This window comes from Leptonychotes weddellii, chromosome 9 (assembly GCF_054177405.1).
Source record: "Leptonychotes weddellii isolate Sample4059 chromosome 9, ASM5417740v2, whole genome shotgun sequence".
NCBI lineage: Eukaryota > Metazoa > Chordata > Mammalia > Carnivora > Phocidae > Leptonychotes > Leptonychotes weddellii.
Genome location: NC_138377.1, coordinates 21,980,940 through 22,003,703, shown reverse-complemented (window position 1 = coordinate 22,003,703; position 22,764 = coordinate 21,980,940). Strand labels below are relative to the sequence as shown.

General features: G+C 41.8%; 1 protein-coding gene across 1 annotated transcript; it reads right to left on the bottom strand.

The window, feature by feature from the left end:
* Positions 1-326: 326 nt before the first annotated feature.
* NOXRED1 (NADP dependent oxidoreductase domain containing 1) lies at positions 327-22,535 on the bottom strand. The gene is made up of 7 exons (XM_006746742.3): positions 21,957-22,535; positions 17,143-17,314; positions 15,277-15,473; positions 13,052-13,232; positions 12,283-12,434; positions 11,205-11,427; positions 327-1,163 (listed from the first exon to the last, which is right to left on the bottom strand). The coding sequence occupies exons 1-7, from the start codon at positions 22,024-22,026 to the stop codon at positions 986-988; spliced, it is 1,173 nt and encodes a 390-aa protein (XP_006746805.2). The 5' UTR covers positions 22,027-22,535; the 3' UTR covers positions 327-985.
* Positions 22,536-22,764: the final 229 nt, after the last annotated feature.

The following is a 22,764-nucleotide window of genomic DNA, read 5'->3' as shown; positions in this document are numbered from 1 at the left end:
TCTCTCTCTCTCTCTCAAATAAATAAATAAAATTTAAAAAAAAATAAATTAAATAAATAAATAAATAAATAAAATGGTTTAAATGGGGGCGCCTGGGTGGCTCAGTCGTTAGGCGTCTGCCTTAAGCTCAGGTCATGATACCCAGGGTCCTGGGATCGAACCCCGCATCGGGCTCCCTGCTCGGCGGGAAGCCTGCTTCTCCCTCTCCCACTCCCCCTGCTTGTGTTCCCTCTCTCGCTGTGTCTCTCTCTGTCAAATAAATAACTAAAATCTTAAAATAAAATAAAATAAAATGGTTTAAATGGGTGAGGGGCAGCTAGGGTACCATTGGGAAGCATTTCTATGTAAATTGCCTAAAGAGACCTCAGAAGAAAGGATCCTGACTCTCCAAGTGTCCAACAATTTGAGATGAGCTATTTTTTTCTTTGTCAAGAAATACTTTCTTACCTATTTAAAATAAAAATAAAAATGGTTTAAATGGGAACAGCTTTAAATAAGATAGTTCCAGGACAATCATATATAGCTGAAATAAACATGAAATGAGTCATAATTAATTGTTTACATTTTATTTCTTTATCTAAAATGGTAGGAAAATCAAGCTGTATCATTTGTCAGCTACACACTGCTATAGGAAAACAAGCTGCAGTACGTACTGTCTAATAATGACATAACTTCTTGAATTTAGCTTTTAGAAGAAAGATAATTTATATTAACATGGCTTTCCTCGGGATGCAGCTTACTTAAGTGTGTCAGGTTATACAGTTTCATTTGGCTATTTCCAAAAAGCCAGACATACCCAAATACACTGATGTAAAAGACCTCTTGTTTTATTCTACATGTTAAAGACATTAGTACAATTTTCTAATTCCTTAATGCCCAAACATGTGGCAAACAGTACACTCACATGATACCCAGTGTCAATTGTGATAATCAGGGTACAAGCATTGTGGAGGGAAAAAAATCCGGATTCCTGAGGTCTCTTCTCTTATTGAGAGGCAGAGCCTGTGGAAACCCCTGGCTGCTGTTCTTGGGGTAGGGAGATACCAAATGAATCACAGTATCGATAGGTAAGGTGGTCCTGGAGAGCAGTACTGGCTGAGAGATGCTGACTAAAGGGTGTTTCCTTGAGTTGCACAGCAGTCAGATCAAACCAGGGGAAAGGCCTGGGGTGGGGGAAAAAAAATTCTGTTACTTTTTTATGTCTGTTTAATACATCTGATTTGGCTGTTGAACATTTCCTTTAAAGAAAGTTTTCCAACACTTGGAAATAAGGGTATTTTCTATATCAAACTAATTAAAATTCATCAACATTCAGCTACAACTATTCACTATGCAGATTTAATTGTACTTGTGATGCGTTTTGCACAAATGTGCATTTTTCTAAGTGCATTTGGGAGGGAATTCATAATTAAAGAATGATTATAATAATGACATTGACATCGTTTTCAGTATATTTCCCTTGAATTTAGAAATAGAATACATAAGGGGCACCTGGATGGCTCAGCAGGTTAAGCAATGGACTCTTGATTTCGGCTCAGGTCATGGTCTAAGGGTCATGAGCTCAAGCCCTCTGTCAGGCACTGTGCTGGGTGTGGAGCCTGCTTAAGATTCTTTCTCTCCCTCTGCCCCTCCCCCCTGCTTGTGTGCGGACTCTCTCTCTTTAAAAAAAAAAAAGAAAGAAAGAAAATAGCATACATAAGAGGATCATGGACATTAGGAATAGAAAAGATCTGGAAAGCCTGAGTGGCGCAGTCAGTTAAGTGTCTGACTCTTGGTTTCCGCTCAGGTTGTGATCTCAGGGTCATGAGATTGAGCCCTATATCGGGCTCCATGCCCAGTGGGGAGTCTGATTGGGATTCTCTTCCTCTCCCTCTGCCCCTCCCCCAGTGCGTGCTCTCTCTCTAAAATAAATAAATCTTTAAAAAAAAAAATAGAAAAGATCTGGGGCTCCTGGGTGGCTCAGTCATTAAGCTTCTGCCTTTGGCTCAGGTCATGATCCCAGAACCCTGGGATTGAGCCCCACATTGAGCTCCCTGCTCGGTGGGAAGCCTGCTTCTCCCTTTCCCACTCCCCCTGCTTGTGTTCCTGCTCTCTCTCTCTGTCAAATAAATAAAACTTAAAAAAAATAGGAAAGATCTCATTTCTTTTAAGATATCCTCTTCAGTTGTATAGGGCAAGAAGTAGAAGTTAATATGCAGATAAAAACAGAGCAATGTTAAGTATTACTCAAGTCGATTCAAGTTAAAAAGTATTAAGACATAGGATTGTTAACAGTGTTAAAAAGATCAGAGTAAAAGCAAGGATATCTGTTCTCACCTTCCTTATTTAACATAGTCCTGGAAGTTGTAGACAATGCAATAATGCAAGAAAGGGGAATAAAAGCATACAGATTGGAAAGACAAAATGAATCTGTCCCTATTTATACCTGACATGATTGTTTATATAGAAAATCCCAAGGAATCTACAAAAAGAATGTCCCAGAACTAATAAATGAGTTCAGCAAAGTCACAGGACACAATACAAAAACCAATTCTATTTATATATATATATATATATATATATACATATATATATATATATATAGGCAATGAACTCTTGGGCACTAAAATTAAAAGTGCAATTCCATTCACACACATACAAAAGGAATACTTGGACGTAAATCTAACAAAACATGTATAAGACTTGCATACTGGGGCACCTGGGTGGCACAGTTGGTTAAGTGGCCAACTCTTGGTTTTGGCTCAGGTCATGACCTGGGGGTCGTGATATTGAGCCTGGCATCCAGCTCTGTGCTCAAGACAGAGTCTGCTTGAGATTCTCTCTCCCTTCCCCTTACCCCTCCAGCTCATGATCATGCTCTCTTTCTCAAATAAATAAATGAACCTTTACCACACACAAAAAAGACTTATATACTGAAAACTACAAAATGCTGATGAAATAAAGAAGATCTAAATAAATGGAGAGACATACTGTGTTCATGGATGGGAAAACTCAACATAATAACGATGTCAATTCTCCACAAATTGATCTACAGATGTAATGGTAAGATAAAAATTAATTACAACACCAAATGCTGGTGAGGATGCAAAGAAACTGGATTATACATTGCTAGTGATAATGTATAACAGTACAACCACTCTGAAAAACACTTTGTCAATGTCTTAAAAAAACAAAACAAAACAAAAAGCATACAACTACCAAATGACCTAGGAATTGTAATCATGAGCATTTGTCCCAGAGAAATGAAAATTTATGTTCACAAAAAACCTGTACATGAATGTTCATAGCACTCTGTTCATAATAGCCAAAAACTGAAAAACAAAAACAAAAACAAAACAGCCAAAAACTGGAAACCACTCAGGAGTCCTTCAACAGATGAATAATTAAAGTATGGTACATCCATGCTACGAATACTACTCAGCAATAAGAAGGGATAAACTATTAATATACACAGCAACTTGGATGAATCTCCAGAAAATTATGGTGAATGAAAAAAGCTAATCCCAAAAGGTTACATACTCTATAATTCCATTTATATAACATTCTGGAAATGACAAAATATGGAAATGGAAAACAGATTAACAATTGCCAAGTTGAGGAGATGGCCAATATGAAGGATCACTCAGTGATAGATCCATTCTAGATCTTGACTATATCAGTGGCATTATCCTGGTTGTAGTATTCTATTATAGTTTTATCATATCCATGTAGAGATATTTGTACTAAAATTTGTACCACTGGGGGAAAGTAGATAAATGGGTACATGGAATTTCTTTGTATTATTTTTAAAGACTGCATGTGAATGATTTCACTCATATGTGGAATTTAAGAAACAAAACAAATGAATATAGGGAAAGCGAAAAATAAAATAAGATGAAAATTGAGAGGGAGGCAAACCATAAGAGACAATAAACTCTAGGAAACAAACAGGATTGCTGGAGGGGTGGTGGGTGGGGGGAAGGGATAATTAGGTGATGGGCATTAAGGAGGGCACTTGATGTAATGAGCACTGGGTGTTATATGCAACTGATGAATCACTAAATTCTACCTCTTAAACTAATAAAAAAAAAACTGCATATGAATCTACAATTATCTCAAAAGTTTTTTGGGGAGTGCCTGGATGGCTCAGTCAGTTGAGCAGCCGACTCTTGCTTTCTGCTCAGGTCATGATTTCTGGGTCCTGGGATGGAGCCCTAAGTCGGGCTCTGCATTCAGTGCAGAGTCTGCATGAGGATTCTCTCTCTCCCTCTCCTTCTGCCCCTTCCCCTGCTCTCTAAAATAAATGAATAAATCTTTTACTTATTTATTTTTTAAAGATTTTATTTATTTGTTTGTTTGTTTGTTTGACAGAGAGAGCCAGAGAGCACAAGCAGGAGGAACAGCAGAGAGAGAGGGAGAAGCAGACTCCCTGCTGAGCAGGGAACCCAATGCAGGGCTCAATCCCAGGACCCTGGGATCTGAAGGCAGAGGCTTAACTGGCTGAACTACCCAGGTACCGCAATAAATAAATCTTTTTTTAAAAGTTGTTTTTTTAAAAGAGTGGGGATGGGACTGATGATATATGGCTTCAAACTTTGCAAAGATTATTAAAAATATAAAGAGAATGTGAGAAACTACAATCAGAGTGGAAATACTAATATGTCATGCCTCTCACTCTAACAAATGATCTGATGAAAAAGAATGTAGAACAGCACTTTTCCAACTTTAATGTGGTTATCACTTGGGCTTTTGTAAAAATGCAGATTCTGATTCCATATAACTGCGGTGACAGAGCATGCATACACAAGCGGGGGAGTGGGGGGAGAGGCAGAGGAAGAAGCAGACTCTCTGCTGAGCAGGAAGCCCAATGCGGGGCTAGATCCAAGGACCCTGAGACCATGACCTGAGCCAAAGGCAGACGCTTAACCAACTGAGCCACCCAGGCACCTGGTTAATGTGACTTTTAAGTCTTTTTTTTTAAGATTTTATTTATTTATTTGACAGAGAGAGACACAGCAAGAGAGGGAACACAAGCAGGGGGAGTGGGAGAGGGAGAAGCAGGCTTCCTACCAAGCAGGGAGCCCAATGTGGGACTCAATCCCAGGACCCTGGGATCATGACCTGAGTCGAAGGCAGACGCTTAAAGACTGAGCCACCCAGGCTCCCCTTAAGTCTTTTTTTTAATCTGTAAATTCCCCTTCCTCTTTTTTTTTCTCTTGCAGTTTATTTGTTGAAGAAATTGCGTTGTTTATCCTCTAAACTTTCCCATATTCTGGATTTTGCTGATTATATCTCATGGCCATTTAACACTTTCCTGTCTCTTGAATTTATATCTATAGATTTGATCAAATTCAGGTTTGACTTTTTTTTATAGGAATATCTCATCTGTTTCTATTTTTTTTAATTTATGTCTATTTTTATCCAGAAACACATTGTCTCTCCTTCTTCAGTGTTAAGACTGATTAATAGATTCAGTCTGACCTATTCAACTTTTCACCTAATGTTGCCTAGATTCATTATTTCATTAGAGGTCACAAAATGATGATATTCTATCACTCCTTCTTCATTTTCAACTTGATAAATAGCGCCAGAAGCCAAGAGCAAACATCCTACTCAGTGATTTAACATTAAAAACATAGCCTAAAAAACAACAAAAAAAATAGCCTATTTTCAAGTTCATTTGTCACAGCATATATTAATAGTAGTTACCTCTGGAGAAGGGGATTTGAGGGCGGTACCTTCACTTTCTGTTTGGTACATTTTAGTTGATACCCTATTTACTAAAAACACTTGTTACTTTTCTAATTTTTCAGGTCATTTTTAAAAATTCACATGAAGGGGGCAGCTGGGTGACTCAGTCAGTTAAGTGTCTGACTTCGGCTCAGGTCATGATCTTGGGGTCCTGGGATCCAGCCCCGAGTCAGGCTCCATGCTCAGTGGGGAGTCTGCTTGTCCCTCTCCCTCTGCCCCTCTCCCCCATGCTCTGTTTCTCAAATAAATAAATAAAATCTTTTTAAAAAAATTCACATGAAGAATAAATGTGTAAGAATGATTAAGATTTGGAAAATAATATTAAAGAGGACTTGGTCTACCAGATACCAAAATATAGATACACATTATAGTAATTAATCATAGTATGGGAATAGAAAAATAGGTCCACAGTTCAGAATACAGTCCAAAAATATACCCATGAATATCTTGCAGTTTAGCAAATGATAAAAATCTTATTTCAAATTGGTAGGAAAAGAAATGGCTACTCTATAAATAATGTTAGGACAACTGGCTTTCCAAAATGAATAGAAGATATAATTAAATTATATCTTTTAAAATTAAAAATTTAAATTTTTAATTAAATTTAATTAAATAAAAAACAATTAAAAATCCCAAACTGATTAAAGATTTCAATATTTAAAAAATAAATTACTAGAAGAAAATACAGAATATCTTAAGATGAAGAGGTTCTTTTTTTTTTTTTTAAGATCTTATTTTTATTTATTTGACAGAGAGAGACACAGCGAGAGAGGGAACACAAGCGGGGGAGTGGGAGAGGGAGAAGCAGGCTTCCCCACGGAGCAGGGAGCCTGATGTGGGGCTCGATCCCAGAACCCCGGGATCAGGACCTGAGCCGAAGGCAGATGCTTAACGACTGAGCCACCCAGGTGCCCCTAAAAACCTTTTATAAAACAATAAATAAAAGCAAACAATCCAAAAGAAAAATAGGCAAATAATTTAAAATGAGAATAAGAGAGAACACAAGAGCAACAAGTTGGAAGCTGGAAAAAATATGGACAAATGATAACACTGAGCTGAATCTGAAGTCAGCAATAGGGAAAACCAAGACACAGTCCATTTACATCATAGAACCTGCAAAAGACTCAGGAAGCACATCAGGAAGTGGAAGCGTGATGGGACTAAAAATAGGATGATGGGTTGAAAATCTTAAAAGGGAGAGAGACCCTCACAGCACCCTACCCAATGCTGTACAGTCAGGAGACTGTCCCTCCTCCTCCCCATTTATTTATTCTCTGGAAGGGTTAAATAGGGGGTCTCTGGACAGGGGAACAATAGGCACTGTTGAAGGAAAGGATTTGTTGAATAGAGGGGGAAGAAAGTAAAAAAAAAAAACAAAAAAAAAACCCTAGTGATAAGACCCACCCCTCTTCTTACATACATACACAGCTTTCTTTCCCCAAGTTGGGTCCCAAAGACTTAAAGATATCAATATTCAAGGTTTTCCAAGGAAACAGCCGATCAAATCACTCTGTAGTGAAGACCACAGTAGCGCAAACAGAGTTTCCAAAAGGGGGTATACCTCAGGCAGAGAACATTTAACTGCAGAGTTTCCAAGCAACTTTCTAGTACTGGGATCTTAAATATGAGCAAAATTCTCCATATACTTGAATAAAGCTTCTCAAATGAATGATAGAGACCAAAACAAATGATCAGAAAACAACCTGAAGGAAACAGACTTCTCAAAGAAGAAAAAAAATTCTCTCATTTACATTCTCAAAGGGATAAGAGATGGTATTGCATAATGAAATGACAACAGGATGCTACATAAAAAAGGAATATTTGGAGATTCTTAAAAAATCTTTGAAAATATTCAGAATAGGGGCCCCTGGGTGGCTCAGTCTAGTAAAGGCTTAAGCGTCTGCCTTCGGCTCAGGTCATGATCTCAGGGTCCTAGAGCCCGGAATCTGGCGCTCAGCGGCAAGTTGGTTTCTCCCTCTTCCACTGTGACCTCTCACACTTTTGCTCTCTCTCAAATAAATAAATAAAATCTTTGAAAAGAAAATATTCAAAATAGGGGCACCTGGGTGGCTCAGTCAGTTGGGCATCTGACTCTTGGTTTCAGCTTGGGTCATAGTCTTGGGGTGGTGGGATTGAGCCCTGTGTTGGCTCCCTGCTCAGTGGGGAGTTTGCTTCTCCCTCTCCCTTTGCCCCTCCCCATCGCTTGTGCTCTCTCTCTCAAATAAATAAAACCTTTTTTTAAAAAGTAGGAAAGATAAAGAAAATCAGAGTACCAGTCCAGGAGGTCCAACACTGGACCAATAAAATATTTAGAAAAAGAAGAAAGAAAACAGGCAAGGAGACAAAATTATCAAAGACATAATTGGAGAAAATTGGAGAACTTGACATTCAGATTAAAAAGGACTACTGAATGTTCTGTTTCTTTTATGGATATCAGTTACATGGGTATTTCCTTTACAATAGTTTATTAAACTGGATATTTATGTATTTATGGGATATGTACTTTTCTGTGTATGTGTTATATTTCACAAAATTTTTTAAATTAAGGGCGGGGGGGGGGAGGAAAGGCCACCCTGTGCCCAACACAGTGAGTTAAAACAGACCCACATGAAAAATAAATAAAATAAAATAAAATAGATACACATCATGACACATCATAAAATTTTGACTAAGGTCAAACGATCCTATAAGCTTCCAGAGAGAAAAGAAACAGATTTCAGGGGCGCCTGGGTGGCTCAGGTGTTAAGCATCTGCCTTCAGCTCGGGTCATGATCCCCGGGTCCTGGGATCAAGCCCCGCGTTGGGCTCCCTGCTCCGCAGGGGGGCCTGCTTCTCCCTCTCCCACTCCCCCCTGCTTGTGTTCCCTCTTTCGCTGTGTCTCTCTCTGTCAAATAAATAAATAAAATCTTAAAAAAAAAAAAAGAAACAGATTTCAAAGGATGAATTCAAGAGTTAGAATGGCACTGTACCTCTCAATAGCAACTCTGTCTGTAAGACAATGAAGCAATGCCTTTAAAATTCTGAGGGAAAATCACTTCTAACCTAGAATTCTATACCTGGCTATGTTCTCAATAAAATATTAGGTTAGGGCGCCTGGGTGGCTCAGTTGGTTAAGTGACTGCCTTCGGCTCGGGTCATGATCCTGGAGTCCCTGGATCGAGTCCCGCATCGGGCTCCCTGCTCGGCAGGGAGTCTGCTTCTCCCTCTCCCACTCCCCGTTTGTGTTCCCTCTCTCGCTGTGTCTTTCTCTGTCAAATAAATAAATAAAATCTTTAAAAAAAAAAAATATTAGGTTAAAATAAAAACATTTTCAGACATAGTCTCTTTAAGTTACTTCCTATGCATCCTTTCCTAAGGAAGCTACCGGAGGAGGATATGATCCACCAGTATGAAAGAAAAAACCATGCCAGAGGAAGAGGGAGCCAGGAAAAAGAGATCCAACATTCAAGAGAGAAAGGAATCGCAGGCTAAGGGGGAAGGAAAATCTCCAAACAGAAAGTGCTTCACAGGCCATTGGTGATTAATTAGAATACAAAAGATAAGAGAGAATCAAGGATTACTTCCCTAGTTCTGGCTTGACAACTTGGCAGAAGAGCATGTAATTAGGTCAGAAACACCAGCAGAGCAGGTAGGAGAGCAGGTATGCTTCTGGACTGGTTGAGTTTGAGGGGAGATGGTGACCACAACTTCCCTGGGTGTCAAGCTGACATCTGGACTAGAGATACAGAGTCATGCACTGTTGGTGTAATGATAGCAACCGAAGTCCCCGAAGTGGAAAAGCACAGCCATGAACACAGTGTAGGGCGGCAAGCAAAGAAGGCCTAGGACAGAGCCCTGAAAACTCCCAGACATCGGATGAGGCAAAGAAAAGCTGCTGGCAAAGGAGGGGCTAGAGAGACAGGAATAAAATGAGGAGAATGTGAGAGTATCAGGAAAGTCAAGAGAAGAGATTGCTTCAAGAAGGATGGAATGTTCAATAGCCAAGGAAGAAAAGGATTAAAAAGTATCCGGTGGGGGCACCTGGGGGGCTCTGTCAGTTGAACGTCCAACTCTTGATTTTGGCTCAGGTCACGATCCCAGGGTCCTGAGATTGAGCCCCACATCGGGCTCCGCACTCAGTGGGGAGTCTGCTTGGGATTCTCTCTGTCCCTGTCCCTCTGCTCCTTCCCTCACTAGTGTGCGCTCTCTCAAAATAAAATAAAATCTTAAAATAAATAGAATAAAATAAAATAAAATGTGTCCAGTGAATTTTGTGGCATGGAAATCACTGGTAACATGGTAACAAGGGCAACAATTTATCCCTATTAGATCACCAAAGGTTAAAAAGATTGATCAAGTAATCAAGCTATAGAGAAATGATGCGCTCATGCACTACTGGTGGAAATGTAAATGAGCACCACGTTTTCAATAAGCAATTTGGGAATACCTATCAAACATAAAATATATATAACCCCTGACCCAGAAATATTCTTCTAGAATATTCTTCTAGATGTTCATTCGACAGAAATATCGGTACAGGTGTGCAAAGTAAGTACGAGAATGTTCAGTTGCAGCCCCGTATTCAGAATTTGGGGCATGGGAGAACTACATCACCATCAAGAAGAAATAAGATGGATAAATTTAATGAAATAATGAATGTATCCAACAGATACCTATGCAGTTGCTCATAAATGAAGTAGATATGAATGTACTGACTTAGAATGGTGTCTATAACATAGCAAGTGAAAAATCAGTATACATAGTCTGCATGTTTCTAAAATGTATAGGTATAGATATGCATACACATTACATACCATAACTATATAAATATATGTTTGCAAATGCATAGATAAAAAGATAAAATATAAAAACCATATGAAATGGTGTTTGGGGGACAAAGGAGGGTTTTCACTTTTCCATTAGTTGGATTTTTTACAAGAATGTGTTATTTTGGGGGCACCTGGGTGGCTCAGTTGGTTAAGCAACTGCCTTTGGCTCAGGTCATGATCTCAGGGTCCTAGGATGAGCCCCACATCGGGTTCCCTGCTCTGCGGGGAGCCTGCTTCTCCCTCTCCCTCTGCCCTCCCGGCTGCTCATGCGCACTCTCTCTCTCTCCCCCTCTCTCTCTCTTTCTCCCTCAAATCAATAAAATCTTTTTAAAAAACCAAGAATGTGGGGCACCTGGGTGGTTCAGTCATTAGGCGTCTGCCTTCGGCTCAGGTCATGATCCCAGGGTCCTGGGATCGAGCCCTGCGTCAGGGCTCCCTACTTCGCGGGAAGCCTGCTTCTCCCTCTCCTGCTCTCCCTGCTTGTGTTCCCTCTCTCGCTATGTCTCTCTCTGTCAAAGAAATAAATAAAATCTTTTAAAAAAAAACCAAGAATGTATTATTTTTATAAAATTTTAAGATTACATGAAAGGAAAAAAAGAGAGAAAAAGCACCTGCTAAAACAACAGTGTGGGAGAAATTAGAATAGCCAGCTGTCTGATGCCTTACCTTTGCTGAGATAGGTTCTTGCTATAGATTTGGCTGACAAAATCATGTAACTGAAATTTGGGGCAAGATGCTCCATCTTTCTCACAGTCTTCAAAGTGCACAGAGAGTAACAGTTCATTCAGAAGCTGCAGCGCTTGTAAGTGAGGCATGTCCCTTGCGGTGCAGATGTTTAGGACCGCGTATAACACTCCCTCCAACCACTTGATATTGAGGATTATTCCCCCTACACATTAATGGGGAGGGAAATACCAGTTAGCACCACCAAAAGGGTTTGCCTAGAATATAGGACAAACCCCAGACAGTGAACAGCCACCTTTTTTCCAAGATAGGTTGGTCGTAAGAACCTGAAGATAAACAAACACTCCTCTTCGTAAGCCAAGAGCCCTAATTGTGCCCTTTATAACAAATTGTGTGTTACCCTACCCTAGAAGGACAGGTATGACTAATGTAGACATTGCTAATGGCAAAAGCATCCTAGAAATCTCTAGAATGATCCTTCCAATAAGGAGAAGAGACTAGGGAAAAATATAAGATTAGAGCAGGGAAACGCCATGTAGTGTGAGATATCACATCCTCCTGTTTAAATAGGCTCTTACCTCTGGCTGTTTCTAGTTCAGCCTTAACAGGTCTGAGTGCTCAGACTTCTCTGCTTTCCCTAAAGAAGGCTGGCTTTTTGCCACCAAAACTGCTCCCATTCAAAACCTAAATAGCTAGGGGTGCCTGGGTGACTCAGTTGGTTGAGTGTCTGCCTTTGGCTCAGGTCATGATCCCAGGGTCCTGGGATCAAATGCCCACTCTGGTTCCCTGCTCGGTAGGGAGCCTGCTTCTCCCTCTCCCTCTGCTGCTCCCCCTGCTCGTGTGTGCGCTCTCTCTCTTAAATAAATAAATAAGATCTTTAAAAACAAAACAAAAAACCTAAATAGCTGAGAGTGTGTCTAGCCTGTACGCCCCCTACACACATACCCAAGACACAACACACACACACACACACACACACACACACAGGGATTATAAAATAGCACCAGGCCAAGAGGGAAGTAACTTTCAAAAGAGTGCCAAAAACATGGCAAGCCATTACCAGCAGGACTGTAGAGGCAGGTAGCCTGAAGAATCACAGGATCTTGGAGGGCAGCTGTGATGTCCTTGTTGGCCCCCCAGATGTTGACAAAATCTTCAACACATTGATACTGAGGCCGCAAGATATTGGTGTGGTTCAGTAGGAGTTTCAACCTGAAAGGAAAGCCCCCAAGACAGGGAGTGCAGAGTCAGTACTCCCATAAACCAACCCATGACCCACTGTGTTGGATCGCATCCAACCCCCACCCCCACCCCCGACTTCCTGCCCTGCACAGCGCCGCTCAGAGGCAACCAGGGTGCAGGCAGCACTGGGGCACTACTTATCCGCTGGATTGTTCAGCAGGCTACCTGACGCTTAGTGAATGTGGTCTCTTGCCAGGCACTAGGCTAGACAGCAGGGGTACAAAAATAATATTTGACACATGCTGTCAATCACTTTTCATGGTGTTGACTGACAGTTTCCCTTCCCACTGATGCACAAGGGGAACACAAGTCAGGTTCAAGCGGTGGGAAGCAATGCTCCATTGCAGTTCTACCCATTTGCCCACCAAAGGAAACAGTCCACCCACAAGGGCTGTTTATGGAGAAGTGGGGAAGACACAATTAGAAAGGCTGGCTGGGTGTTGCAGATGAAGCTGCTCTTCTTCCTTATTACTGGGAATGACCTACCCCAAGGGGGAAGCAGTGGGCTGGGGTGGAGGTGGGGGGAGGAGCCAGATAGGAGCAGATGGAGCAGTTCTGCCAGCTTCCTGCTCACCCTAACAGGCTACCTGGCTATTGGGACGGCAGCCACGAAGCTGTACACGATGCAACCTTTCTCCAGGCGGGTTTGAATTTCTAGGCAGATATTAGGCAGCTGAGAGGGCAGGCAGCAGAGGAACAGCACGTTGGCCCAGTCCACCAGATAAGGGTTATGGTAAAAACACTGGATTCCCAGTTTCTGGAACTCATCTGGGAGGGATAAAGGAAGAAAGACAGATCACATCACAAAGGAGTTTGACCTAAACATCAGCTGTGGGGAGAGGATGACAATGACTTTTTCTCAAGTCCTCTCTCCACGTGAATCAGAGAGACCCCCTCCACACGTCTTCTAAAAGACATGGGCCATGCCCCAACCCCATCATCAAAAAAGCTAGTGTCACTGCAGCCATGCTGGAGATTATAATTCATCCTCTCTTACTTTTAGACCAAATGCTAGAATTTTTCAGGTTGGTTGGTTGGTTTGTTAGGAAGAAAAAAGTCTGGAAGAAGCCTCCTTGCTCTAATTTAATGACGATTCATCATGTGCCAGGTAGCGTACAAAGTACTCTACATACATTATCTAAGTCAGTCCCCACAGGACCTTCTGAGACTAGTATTATTCCTATATTATAGATGAGGAAACTGAGGTTTTGAGAAATCACTTGGCTTGAGCTGGTGGGAAAGGCTAAGAGAGTGGAAGAACATAGGGCAGAGGCTGGGAGGAGTTTGGAAAAATATACTTACAGTTTCAGTAAAGTATATGCAACTTACTGTTGTTTTAACAAGATAGTTTTAAACATTGAGAGAAATGTGATGACTCATGTATTTGCATTCAGTCACCGGCAGTTAATCATTTGTACTTACTCGATACGGATTTCAAAAGTAAAAATGTAAACTCACATAAGGTAGTATGTTTTAAGGGTTGTTGGAAAACAGAATATTACAGACATTGGAGAAGTGAGTTCTTATTTTAACCACCAAGGGTATATGATAACATTTGATGCTGATGTTATCTGGGCACTCATAAACCTGGAAGATGGATGGGACAAAGAGGAAGTTTAGAAAACATGCACGTCCATACTTCTTTCACAGGTTGTTCTCAAAAGTGTACAGAATCTGATGCTAAGGGACGCCTGGGTGCTCAGTCGGTTAAGCCTCTGCCTTTGGCTCTGGTCATGATCCCTGCTTTGGGCTCCCTGCTGACTAGGCAATCTGCTTCTCCCTCTCCCTCCCCCACCCCAGCTCATGCTCTCTTCTCTGTCTGTCAAATAAATAAACAAAATCTTAAAAAAAAAAAAAAATCTGATGCTAAGCATTTTGAATTCTTTCTTCCTTACACAACATGCAGGGATGTTCTAAAACTGTAATTTTATTATTAATAAATACAGTGCTTTCCAAAGAATATATGCACCTTATTGAAACATATATACTAGTCCTATTGATGAAATCAGAGAAATTTGTTTTACATGGTAAGATTTTTTTTTTTTTTAAGATTTTATTTATTTATTTGACAGAGAGAGACACAGTGAGAGAGGGAACACAAGCAGGGGGAGTGGGAGAGGGAGAAGCAGGCTTCCTGTGGAGCAGGGAGCCTGATGCGGGGCTCAATCCCATGACCCCGGGACCATGACCTGAGCCGAAGGCAGACGCCTAACGACTAAGCCACCCAGGTGCCCCACATGGTAAGATTTTTAAGTTTAATATAGAAAGAATGCTTGCAAATTAATAAGAAAAATTCAGTCAGGCACTCCAACTGAAAAACTGGACAAAAAGAACTCAAAAAAAGGAACTAGTAATAAAGCTATAAAACATATTCAGTTCTTCTAGTGATCAGTAAAGAATATATTAAAACAAGAAAAATTTAAAAGGTATATTAAAATGGTGATTAAGGGGCACCTGGGTGGCTCAGTAGGTTGAGCGTCTGACTCTTGATTTCGGCTCAGGTCATGATCTCCGGATTAGGAGATGGAGCCCTGCTTCAGGCTCCGTGCTCAGCGGGAAGTCTGCCTGAGATTCTCTCTCTCTCCCTTGCCCTCTGCCCCTCCCCAGCTCGCACACACGTGATCTCTCTCAAATAAATACACAAATAAATAAATAAATCTTTAAACACACACATAAACCTCTTTCTAGCTTCCTTCAGGGCTAGCAAGCAGAGAACTAAGTATGCTGCGTGCAGGGATTCCTTATTCAAGGGACGCTTTCAAAATGGCCTCGTCAACACCCAAGTCCCTCTCGGCCACACACTGTTCCTCACCCAGGGCCTCTGGCCTCCGAGTGGAGATCCTCAGGTTCTCAGCAGGGATGGGGACAAGCTGAAGCAGTACACGAGCCAGCTGCTTCCCAAGGTGGCCACCTCCAATGATGCCCACCTTTAACTCATCATCATCGGGAATGCCAGTAAGCAATCCAGTCAAGGGACAGCTGGAAGTCTGCTTCTCATGGAATGATTCTCTGGAGAATGAACACACAGACACATAAATAAATACACATGAACCCTGTAGCTCTTCTTAACTGTCAACCTCCGATGTCCTCCGCTTTAGCTTCCTCATGTGGCAGCCTGGTGGCCCCTGAAGTACTCCAGAGATAAGGCATTCCAATTAGGTGCCACTTACCCAGCATTGCTGGGGAATGAAATGTTCCCCCTGAGCAAATTTTCCACAAAGTAAAGCATCCCACTTCAAGGGACCGAAACTTGTTTAAAACATTTTTAAATGAGCATATTTTGTTGTTGTTACATGTACCATGAATTTCCCTGCCTTCTTAAACACAAGGTCTGAATATTTAACTGTTTGACTCAGAACTATCATTGTGAACTGCTGTTTATGCAGCATCCTGGAACACTGTCGGCCAGTTCCTTCATTGCTTCCTGTGTAGACAGTTGTCAGTTTTCATTGCCATCATGATAAGCATATCCCTCTCCTACCACATACCTACTCTTTCTGCTTTGCTATTTTAGTTTTGCATACATCTGGGTAACCAGGTAACTTAGCTTTTTTCAAACATATGATTTATAAAAATAAGTGATATATAGGGGAAAACAAACCTGAGAAATTGAGGATCAAAGGTTTGAGGCCACTCTTTCCAGAGGCTCACTTAACTGTTGGTTCTGGATGTGTTTCCTTGGCCCAAGGTGAACAAAGTCTGACCTCTGAATACATAAGGCATTGTTTTCTGTTGTTATATGACAATCTTATATTTGTTCTCTATTTCTGTTAAAATTAGACTTAAGCTCTGGAGTTTCCATATAAACATCACAAGCCACATTCTATTTAAGGCTTCTCTCTGGGTTGAAAGGAAAGCATTTACTCTGTGCCTGATCCTCCCAAATATAAAATGCCTCCCAGAAATTTCATTTTGGTTTCTCACCACTCATCTGGGATGCAACCAGAAGGTTTATGTACTCTTATCAGTCAACCAATCAGCAGACTCATAAAGCAGCCTGCCTCTTTGTGTGTCTGCTATATCTGTAACATGTTCAATTCAGATCTGGTCCCACCATCCAGCAGTTGATCTAATTTCAGAAAAAAGTAGTCTGGGGGCGGAGGGCACTACCAATGTTCCAGGAGTAGCTTATAGAATCCAGGAGCCTGGGCTTAGGTACCTGGCTCTCACACACTACCTGTTTAAGTGTCCGAAGCCATATTGCACAAAGACACCAGAGGTCAGGACTAGACTGAGCTTCTTTGCAAATCAGTATCCTTGGGTTTCACGCAAGTCACCTGACCAAAAGGACCCCCCGAGTTTCAGGAGGATTCCATTATTAGCTTAGCCCAGAAAGGAAGAACCAACCTCATTTTCAGCCAACAACTACAGGATAGCTAGTCATTGGTAGCTGTGGAAGACAAGCTGGTGGTCCCAGTGAGTGACTGAATGATCATTTAATCAATCCACCCACCAAAAGGAAATCACCACAAGCTGTGCTTTGTTATGTAACCACAGCCAACGGACTCTGGTATGCATTTCCCAGTGCCTTCAGACCACAGTGACTGACTGTGGGTTGGAAAAGGTAGGAAGACACTCCCCCTGCCAAAGGTATCCTCCAATATAGAAAGTTTAAGTCATTTGGATACTCCACAGTGAGATTCTTCTCCATCTGGCCTACCTTGGAGACCTAGCTTACCTCAAATTACAGAGTAGCTTGCAGAAGAAGGTTGCATGGGCACAGGCCTTGATCATCAGCCCTCGAGAACGGCCCTGCAAATACAGCCAGCTGCGATCTTCCTCTTGAATCCCATACTCAAACTGCAGGGATTCAAGGTCCCCTAGCATGTCCATTTCCAAGCCACCGTCTCCTGCAGTGACAGATGCCAATCAGTTTGGCTCCCTGTCTTGGAAGACAGGGAGTGTGTGCCCAAGTCACAGGCGGTTGTGATGGTGGGCTTCAGCACCTCTCTCCTCCCATATTCTGTACTTGCAGTGTGAGTCCTGGAGGATTCCTATGCACTGACTGCCCACGGATCAGGAATACCTGGATTCACAAAAAACCTGAACAAAAATCCAAAGTAACGCTCCTCCACATAGGCTACATGCACTTTTTTCAAGAGATGCATTTACATTAGCAGTGGGTTTCGCAGATGCTCATGAGCCAGGACCTTCTCCCTTCCACTCCCTCCTAGGCCTTAGAAATAGGACTGGCCATGTACACCACACTTCAGAGGAATTCTTTTCACTAAACTCTGTGTTCCTCAAAGGATAGGAAAGAGCCCAAAATAACTAACATGGTCCCCTGCCTAGGGCAAGGACATTTGGATTTTAGAAAATGAAGCCAGAGATACATAAGCCTGTGTACATATATCTCTCACCAACCAAAGTGAGGAGAAGGTGGCACTACTCCTCAGTACTTCTGGTCCTGGAGAGTAAGAATACATTTCCAGGGAGAATTACCCAAGAAAGTTGTCATTATGACTCCTTAGCTACCAGATTACTTCAGTCTCTGAGCCTTAAAGGGGCCAGCCCCACACAGAAGTTTTCAGACCCGCCTCATGAGGACAGGAATTCTTTCCACTAGTTTTTTTTATTTTCACCGAGGATTTATTTGAGGGGGGAGGATCAGAGGGAGAGGGGGAGAGTCTCAAGCAGATTCCCTGCTGAGTGCGGAGCCCAACACAGGGCTTGATCTCACGACCCTGAGATCATGACCTGAGCCAAAATCAATAGTCAGACACTCAACCAACTGAGCCACCCAGGCGCCCCTTTCCACTACTTCTAGGAGCACTAGAAACAGGGAAGTATGGGATCCTCCTTTTCCTAACAGAAGGTTCTAGACTTCTAGATTTTTCCCAGACTGTAATATCATACAGATCTCAGCACTAGTCAAGGAGTTATTTTTCAAACTCCTTCTTTTGTATTCAAGATACCGATGAATAAGATGAGTAAGTTCTGGGGATCTAATGTACACCATAATGACTATAGTTAATTATACTATATACTTGAAATTTGCTAAGAGTAGATCTTAAATGTACTCACCACATACATAAAAGGTAATTATATGAGATGACAGATGTGTTAATTAACTGAACTGTGGTAATCATTTCACAACATATATCAAATCATCATGTTGTATGCCTTAAATATATACAATTTTTATTTTATTTTTTATTTTATACAATTATACTTCAATAAAGCCAGGGAAAGAAATCAGTGATATTCAGAACTCTATTTTATTATAGCAATGGCAAAACTGAGATCAGAAATCAAAACTAGCTCAAATCTCTAATCCACTTTTTTGAAAGTAATCTCTACATTCCATGTGGGGCTCGAACTCACGACCCCGAGATCAAGAGTCGCACCTTCTACAGACTAAGCCAGCGAGGCACCACTCTAATCCACTTTCTAAATTAAAAAAAAAAAAAATTGAGGTGAAACTCACATAACATAGATAGCCACTTAGAAGTGAACAATCCAGTACATTCACAATACACTCATACCCACTACCTCTAGTTCCAAAACATTTCCCGATGAAAGGAAACCCTATACCCATTAAGCAGTTACTCCCCACTTGCCGGCCACCCTCCTCAGCCCCTGGTACCCCAAATCTGCTTCTTGTCTCTACGGATTTACCTTTTCTGGATGTTTCACGTGAATGGAACCACAAAATATGTGACCTTTCATGTCTCTGGCTTCTCTAATCCCTTTCATAGCAGGGCTCTTTTTAGTTTTTTTTAAATTTAAATTCAAGTTAGTTAACATCCAGTGCAGCCCTGCTTTCAGGAGCATCCAGTAATTCATCCCCCACATACAAGCCCAGTGCTCGTCCCAACAAGTGCCCTTCAAAGTGCCCATCAGCCATTTAGCCCATCCCCTCACCTACCTCCCCTCCAGCATCCCTGTTTGCTCTCTATAGTTAAGAGTCTCTTATGGATTGTCTCCGTCTGTTTTTATCTTGTTTTATGTTTCCTTCCCTTCCCCTATGTTCATGACTGTTGTTTCTTAAATTCCACGAGTGAAATCATCTGATTTTTCTTTCTCTGACGTACTTTGCTTAGCATAATATATTCTAGTTCCATCCACGTTGTTACAAATGGCAAGATTTCATTCTTTTTGATCAGAGTAATATTCTATTATGTGTATGTATATATATAAATATACAGTGTGTATACACTGTATATCAGGCTGGAGCCCGATGTGGGCTTCAATCCCGGATCCCCGGGACCATGACCTGAGCCGAAGGCAGATGCTTACCTGCTGAGCCACCAGGTGCCCTCTGTGGTTTTTTTTTTTAAGACTAATTTATTTAGGGGTGCCTGGGTGGCTCAGTCATTAAGCACCTGCCTTCGGCTCGGGTCATGATCCCAGGGTCCTGGGATCGAGCCCTGCATCGGGCTCCCTGCTCGGCGGGAAGCCTGCTTCTCCCTCGCCCACTCCCCCCACTTGTGTTCCTGCTCTCACTATCTCTCTCTGTCAAATAAATAAATAAAATCTTAAAAAAGAAAAAAAGAGTAATTTAGTGTATATATATATACACACACACTGTATATGTGTACACACACACATACAAAGAAGATGGGTATATCTATACCCATACAAATGGGTAAATACAAATACATATATACCCATCTTCTTTATCTATTCCATCAGTTGATGGACATTTGGGCTCTTTCCATAATTACGCTATTGTTGATAATGCTGCTATAAACATTGGGGTGCATGTGCCCCCTTTGAATCAGCATTTTTGTATTTTGTATCCTTTGGATAAATACCTAGTAGTGCAATTGCTGGGCCATAGGGTAGTCTTATTTTTAACTTTTTGAGGAACCTCCATACTGTTTTCCAGAGTGGCTGTACCAGTTTGCATTCCCACCGACAGTGCACAAAGGTTCCCCTTTCTTCACAGCCTTACCAACACCTGTTATTTCCTCAGTTGTTAATTTTAGCCATTCTGACAGGCTTGAAGTGGTATCTCATTGTGGTTTGATTTGTATTTCCCTGATGATGAGTGACGTTGAGCACCTTTTCATGCATCCGTTAGCCATCCAGATGTCTTCTTTGGAAAAGTGTCTATTCATGTCTTCTGCCCATTTCTTAACTGGATTATTTGTTTTTTGGGTGTTGAGTTTGATAAGTTCTTTACAGATTTAGGATACTAACCCTTTATCCAATATATCATTTGCAAATATCTTCTCCCATTCCATTGGTTGCCTTTTGATTTTGTTGTTTCCTTTGCTATGCAGAAGCTTTTGCTTTTGTTTCCCTTGCCTCTGGAGGTACGGGGTACGTTAAGTAAGAAGTTGCTGCGGCCAAGGTCAAAGAGGTTGCTGCCTGTTTTCTCCTCTAGGATTTTGATGGTTTCCTGTCTTACATTTAGGTCTTTCATCCATTTCAAGTTTGTTTTTGTGTATTGTGTAAGAAAGTGGTCCAGTTTCATTCTTCTCCATGTCACTGTCCGGTTTTCCCAATACCATTTATTAAAGAGACTTTCTTTTTCCCACTGGATATTCTTTCCTGCTTTGTCAAAGATTAGTAGACTATCATTCGAGGGCTCTTATGTCAATCTCAATCTTAGCACTTGAAGTGAAGAGTATGGAAGCTCTTATCAAGTTTGAGAAAATACTTCCTTTGATCACAACACTGAGTAGGTAGGTAATCCTAACGTTGCATGTGATGTTATTGTTCTGAAGGAGAAAGTTCAGGATCTCCCCACTCAGCATGACCATGAACCTGTACAGCTGTGGACTCTAGGCCCATCCTTCGCTAACACATTCTCAGAAATACGGATCCAGCAGTTGTGGCTTTGTAACGTGTCAGGTTGGCTAGGCTAAACTACATTTCCCAGAATTCCCTTCCCTGAATATTTCTGGTTAGCCACAAGAGACTTTTGTGCAAGATCTGGAAGGCTGAGTTGAAGCAACGGCGAGTTTGTGTTGATGCTTGCAAGGTCAGGGCAGGTACTTTGTCTGCTAGCAACCCTGCTGGTGGGGGGCAGCAGTTGGACCCACAATTGCTACAGTTTCCCCTGGATCCTCCTACAGCTTCTCACACTCCTGAGCCAGGTTTGTGTTCAGCTGTGCGACAAAGGCCACCAGCTGCAGGACACCCACTTCCTCAACATTAGAGGCACTGAGAATTGACACGGGTTCCTGTCCATCCTCACGGGCTCCATCTTGTCCTTGCTTTCCCTCACATTTTATCCACCTTCCCTTCCCCACTGCCTGCCCTGTGGACATCCAGCTCTACCACCAGGTATGAAGACAACCTTCCAGAGACTGTTTAACCAAAGCCATACTTGAGTAAAGTCCAATCCCTGTAATGAATCCTACATATAGACAGACTACATACTAATGATTCTGCTTCTCTAAATGAATCCTGGTATACTAATTAATAAAGCCACCATGGTTCGTTGGACGATCAGGCAATAACTTCAGCACAATTTAGCAAATTAAACTCCTGTTTCTTCAGTAGCAAGAGGGATGATTAGAGAAGGAACTATGAAATTACCTGGAATTGCAAAGTGGAGGAGCAAGAGACGGAGTCTGATAACCTTAAAGCAGGTTCGCATTACTGACATTCTGGGCGGCTGTCCTACGTTGTAGGACGTTTTGCAGCATTCTTGCTTCTACGCACTAGATGCCAGTAGCGCCCACTTGTTGTAGCAACAAAGCATCTCCAGATTTTGACACGGGTCTCCTGAGGGAAAAATTGTCCCCAGTTGAGAACCACATGCCTTAAAGCCTGCTGGGGTTTTTTTTTTTTAAGATTTTATTTATTTATTTGGGTGAAAGAGAGAGAACAAGCAGTGGGGAGGGGCAGAGGGAGAGAGAAGCAGACTCCTCACTGAGGAGGGAGCCCTACGCGATGCCGATGCCTGGCTCTATCCCAGGTCCAGGAAATCATGACTTGAGCCGAAGACAGACTTTTAACCAATTGAGCCACCCCGGTGCCCCCTGCTGTGTGCTTCTATACATCTCCTTTTCCTCTAAAACTTCACCCACTCCACAGGGGCATATAATTCTACAAGCTCTGAGAGAAACACACCATCCTATGACAGGTTAAGATAGTGAGTCCAGAGAGAAAGGGATTCACTCAACACCACACAGCTTATCAGTGGTAGAACTGAGACAAGAGGCCAGGTCTTTTGTCTCCCAGCTTGGTGCTCCATTAACCACACAGCCATACTTTGCCATAAACACCGTTACTCCATGACTTAGGTTGACAGATACTGAATGCGGTCACTGAGGCAGGTTTCTAATGGTCCCAAGAGACAGGGCAATTATTTCATTGTTCTGCACAAAACAACTGGGAGGGA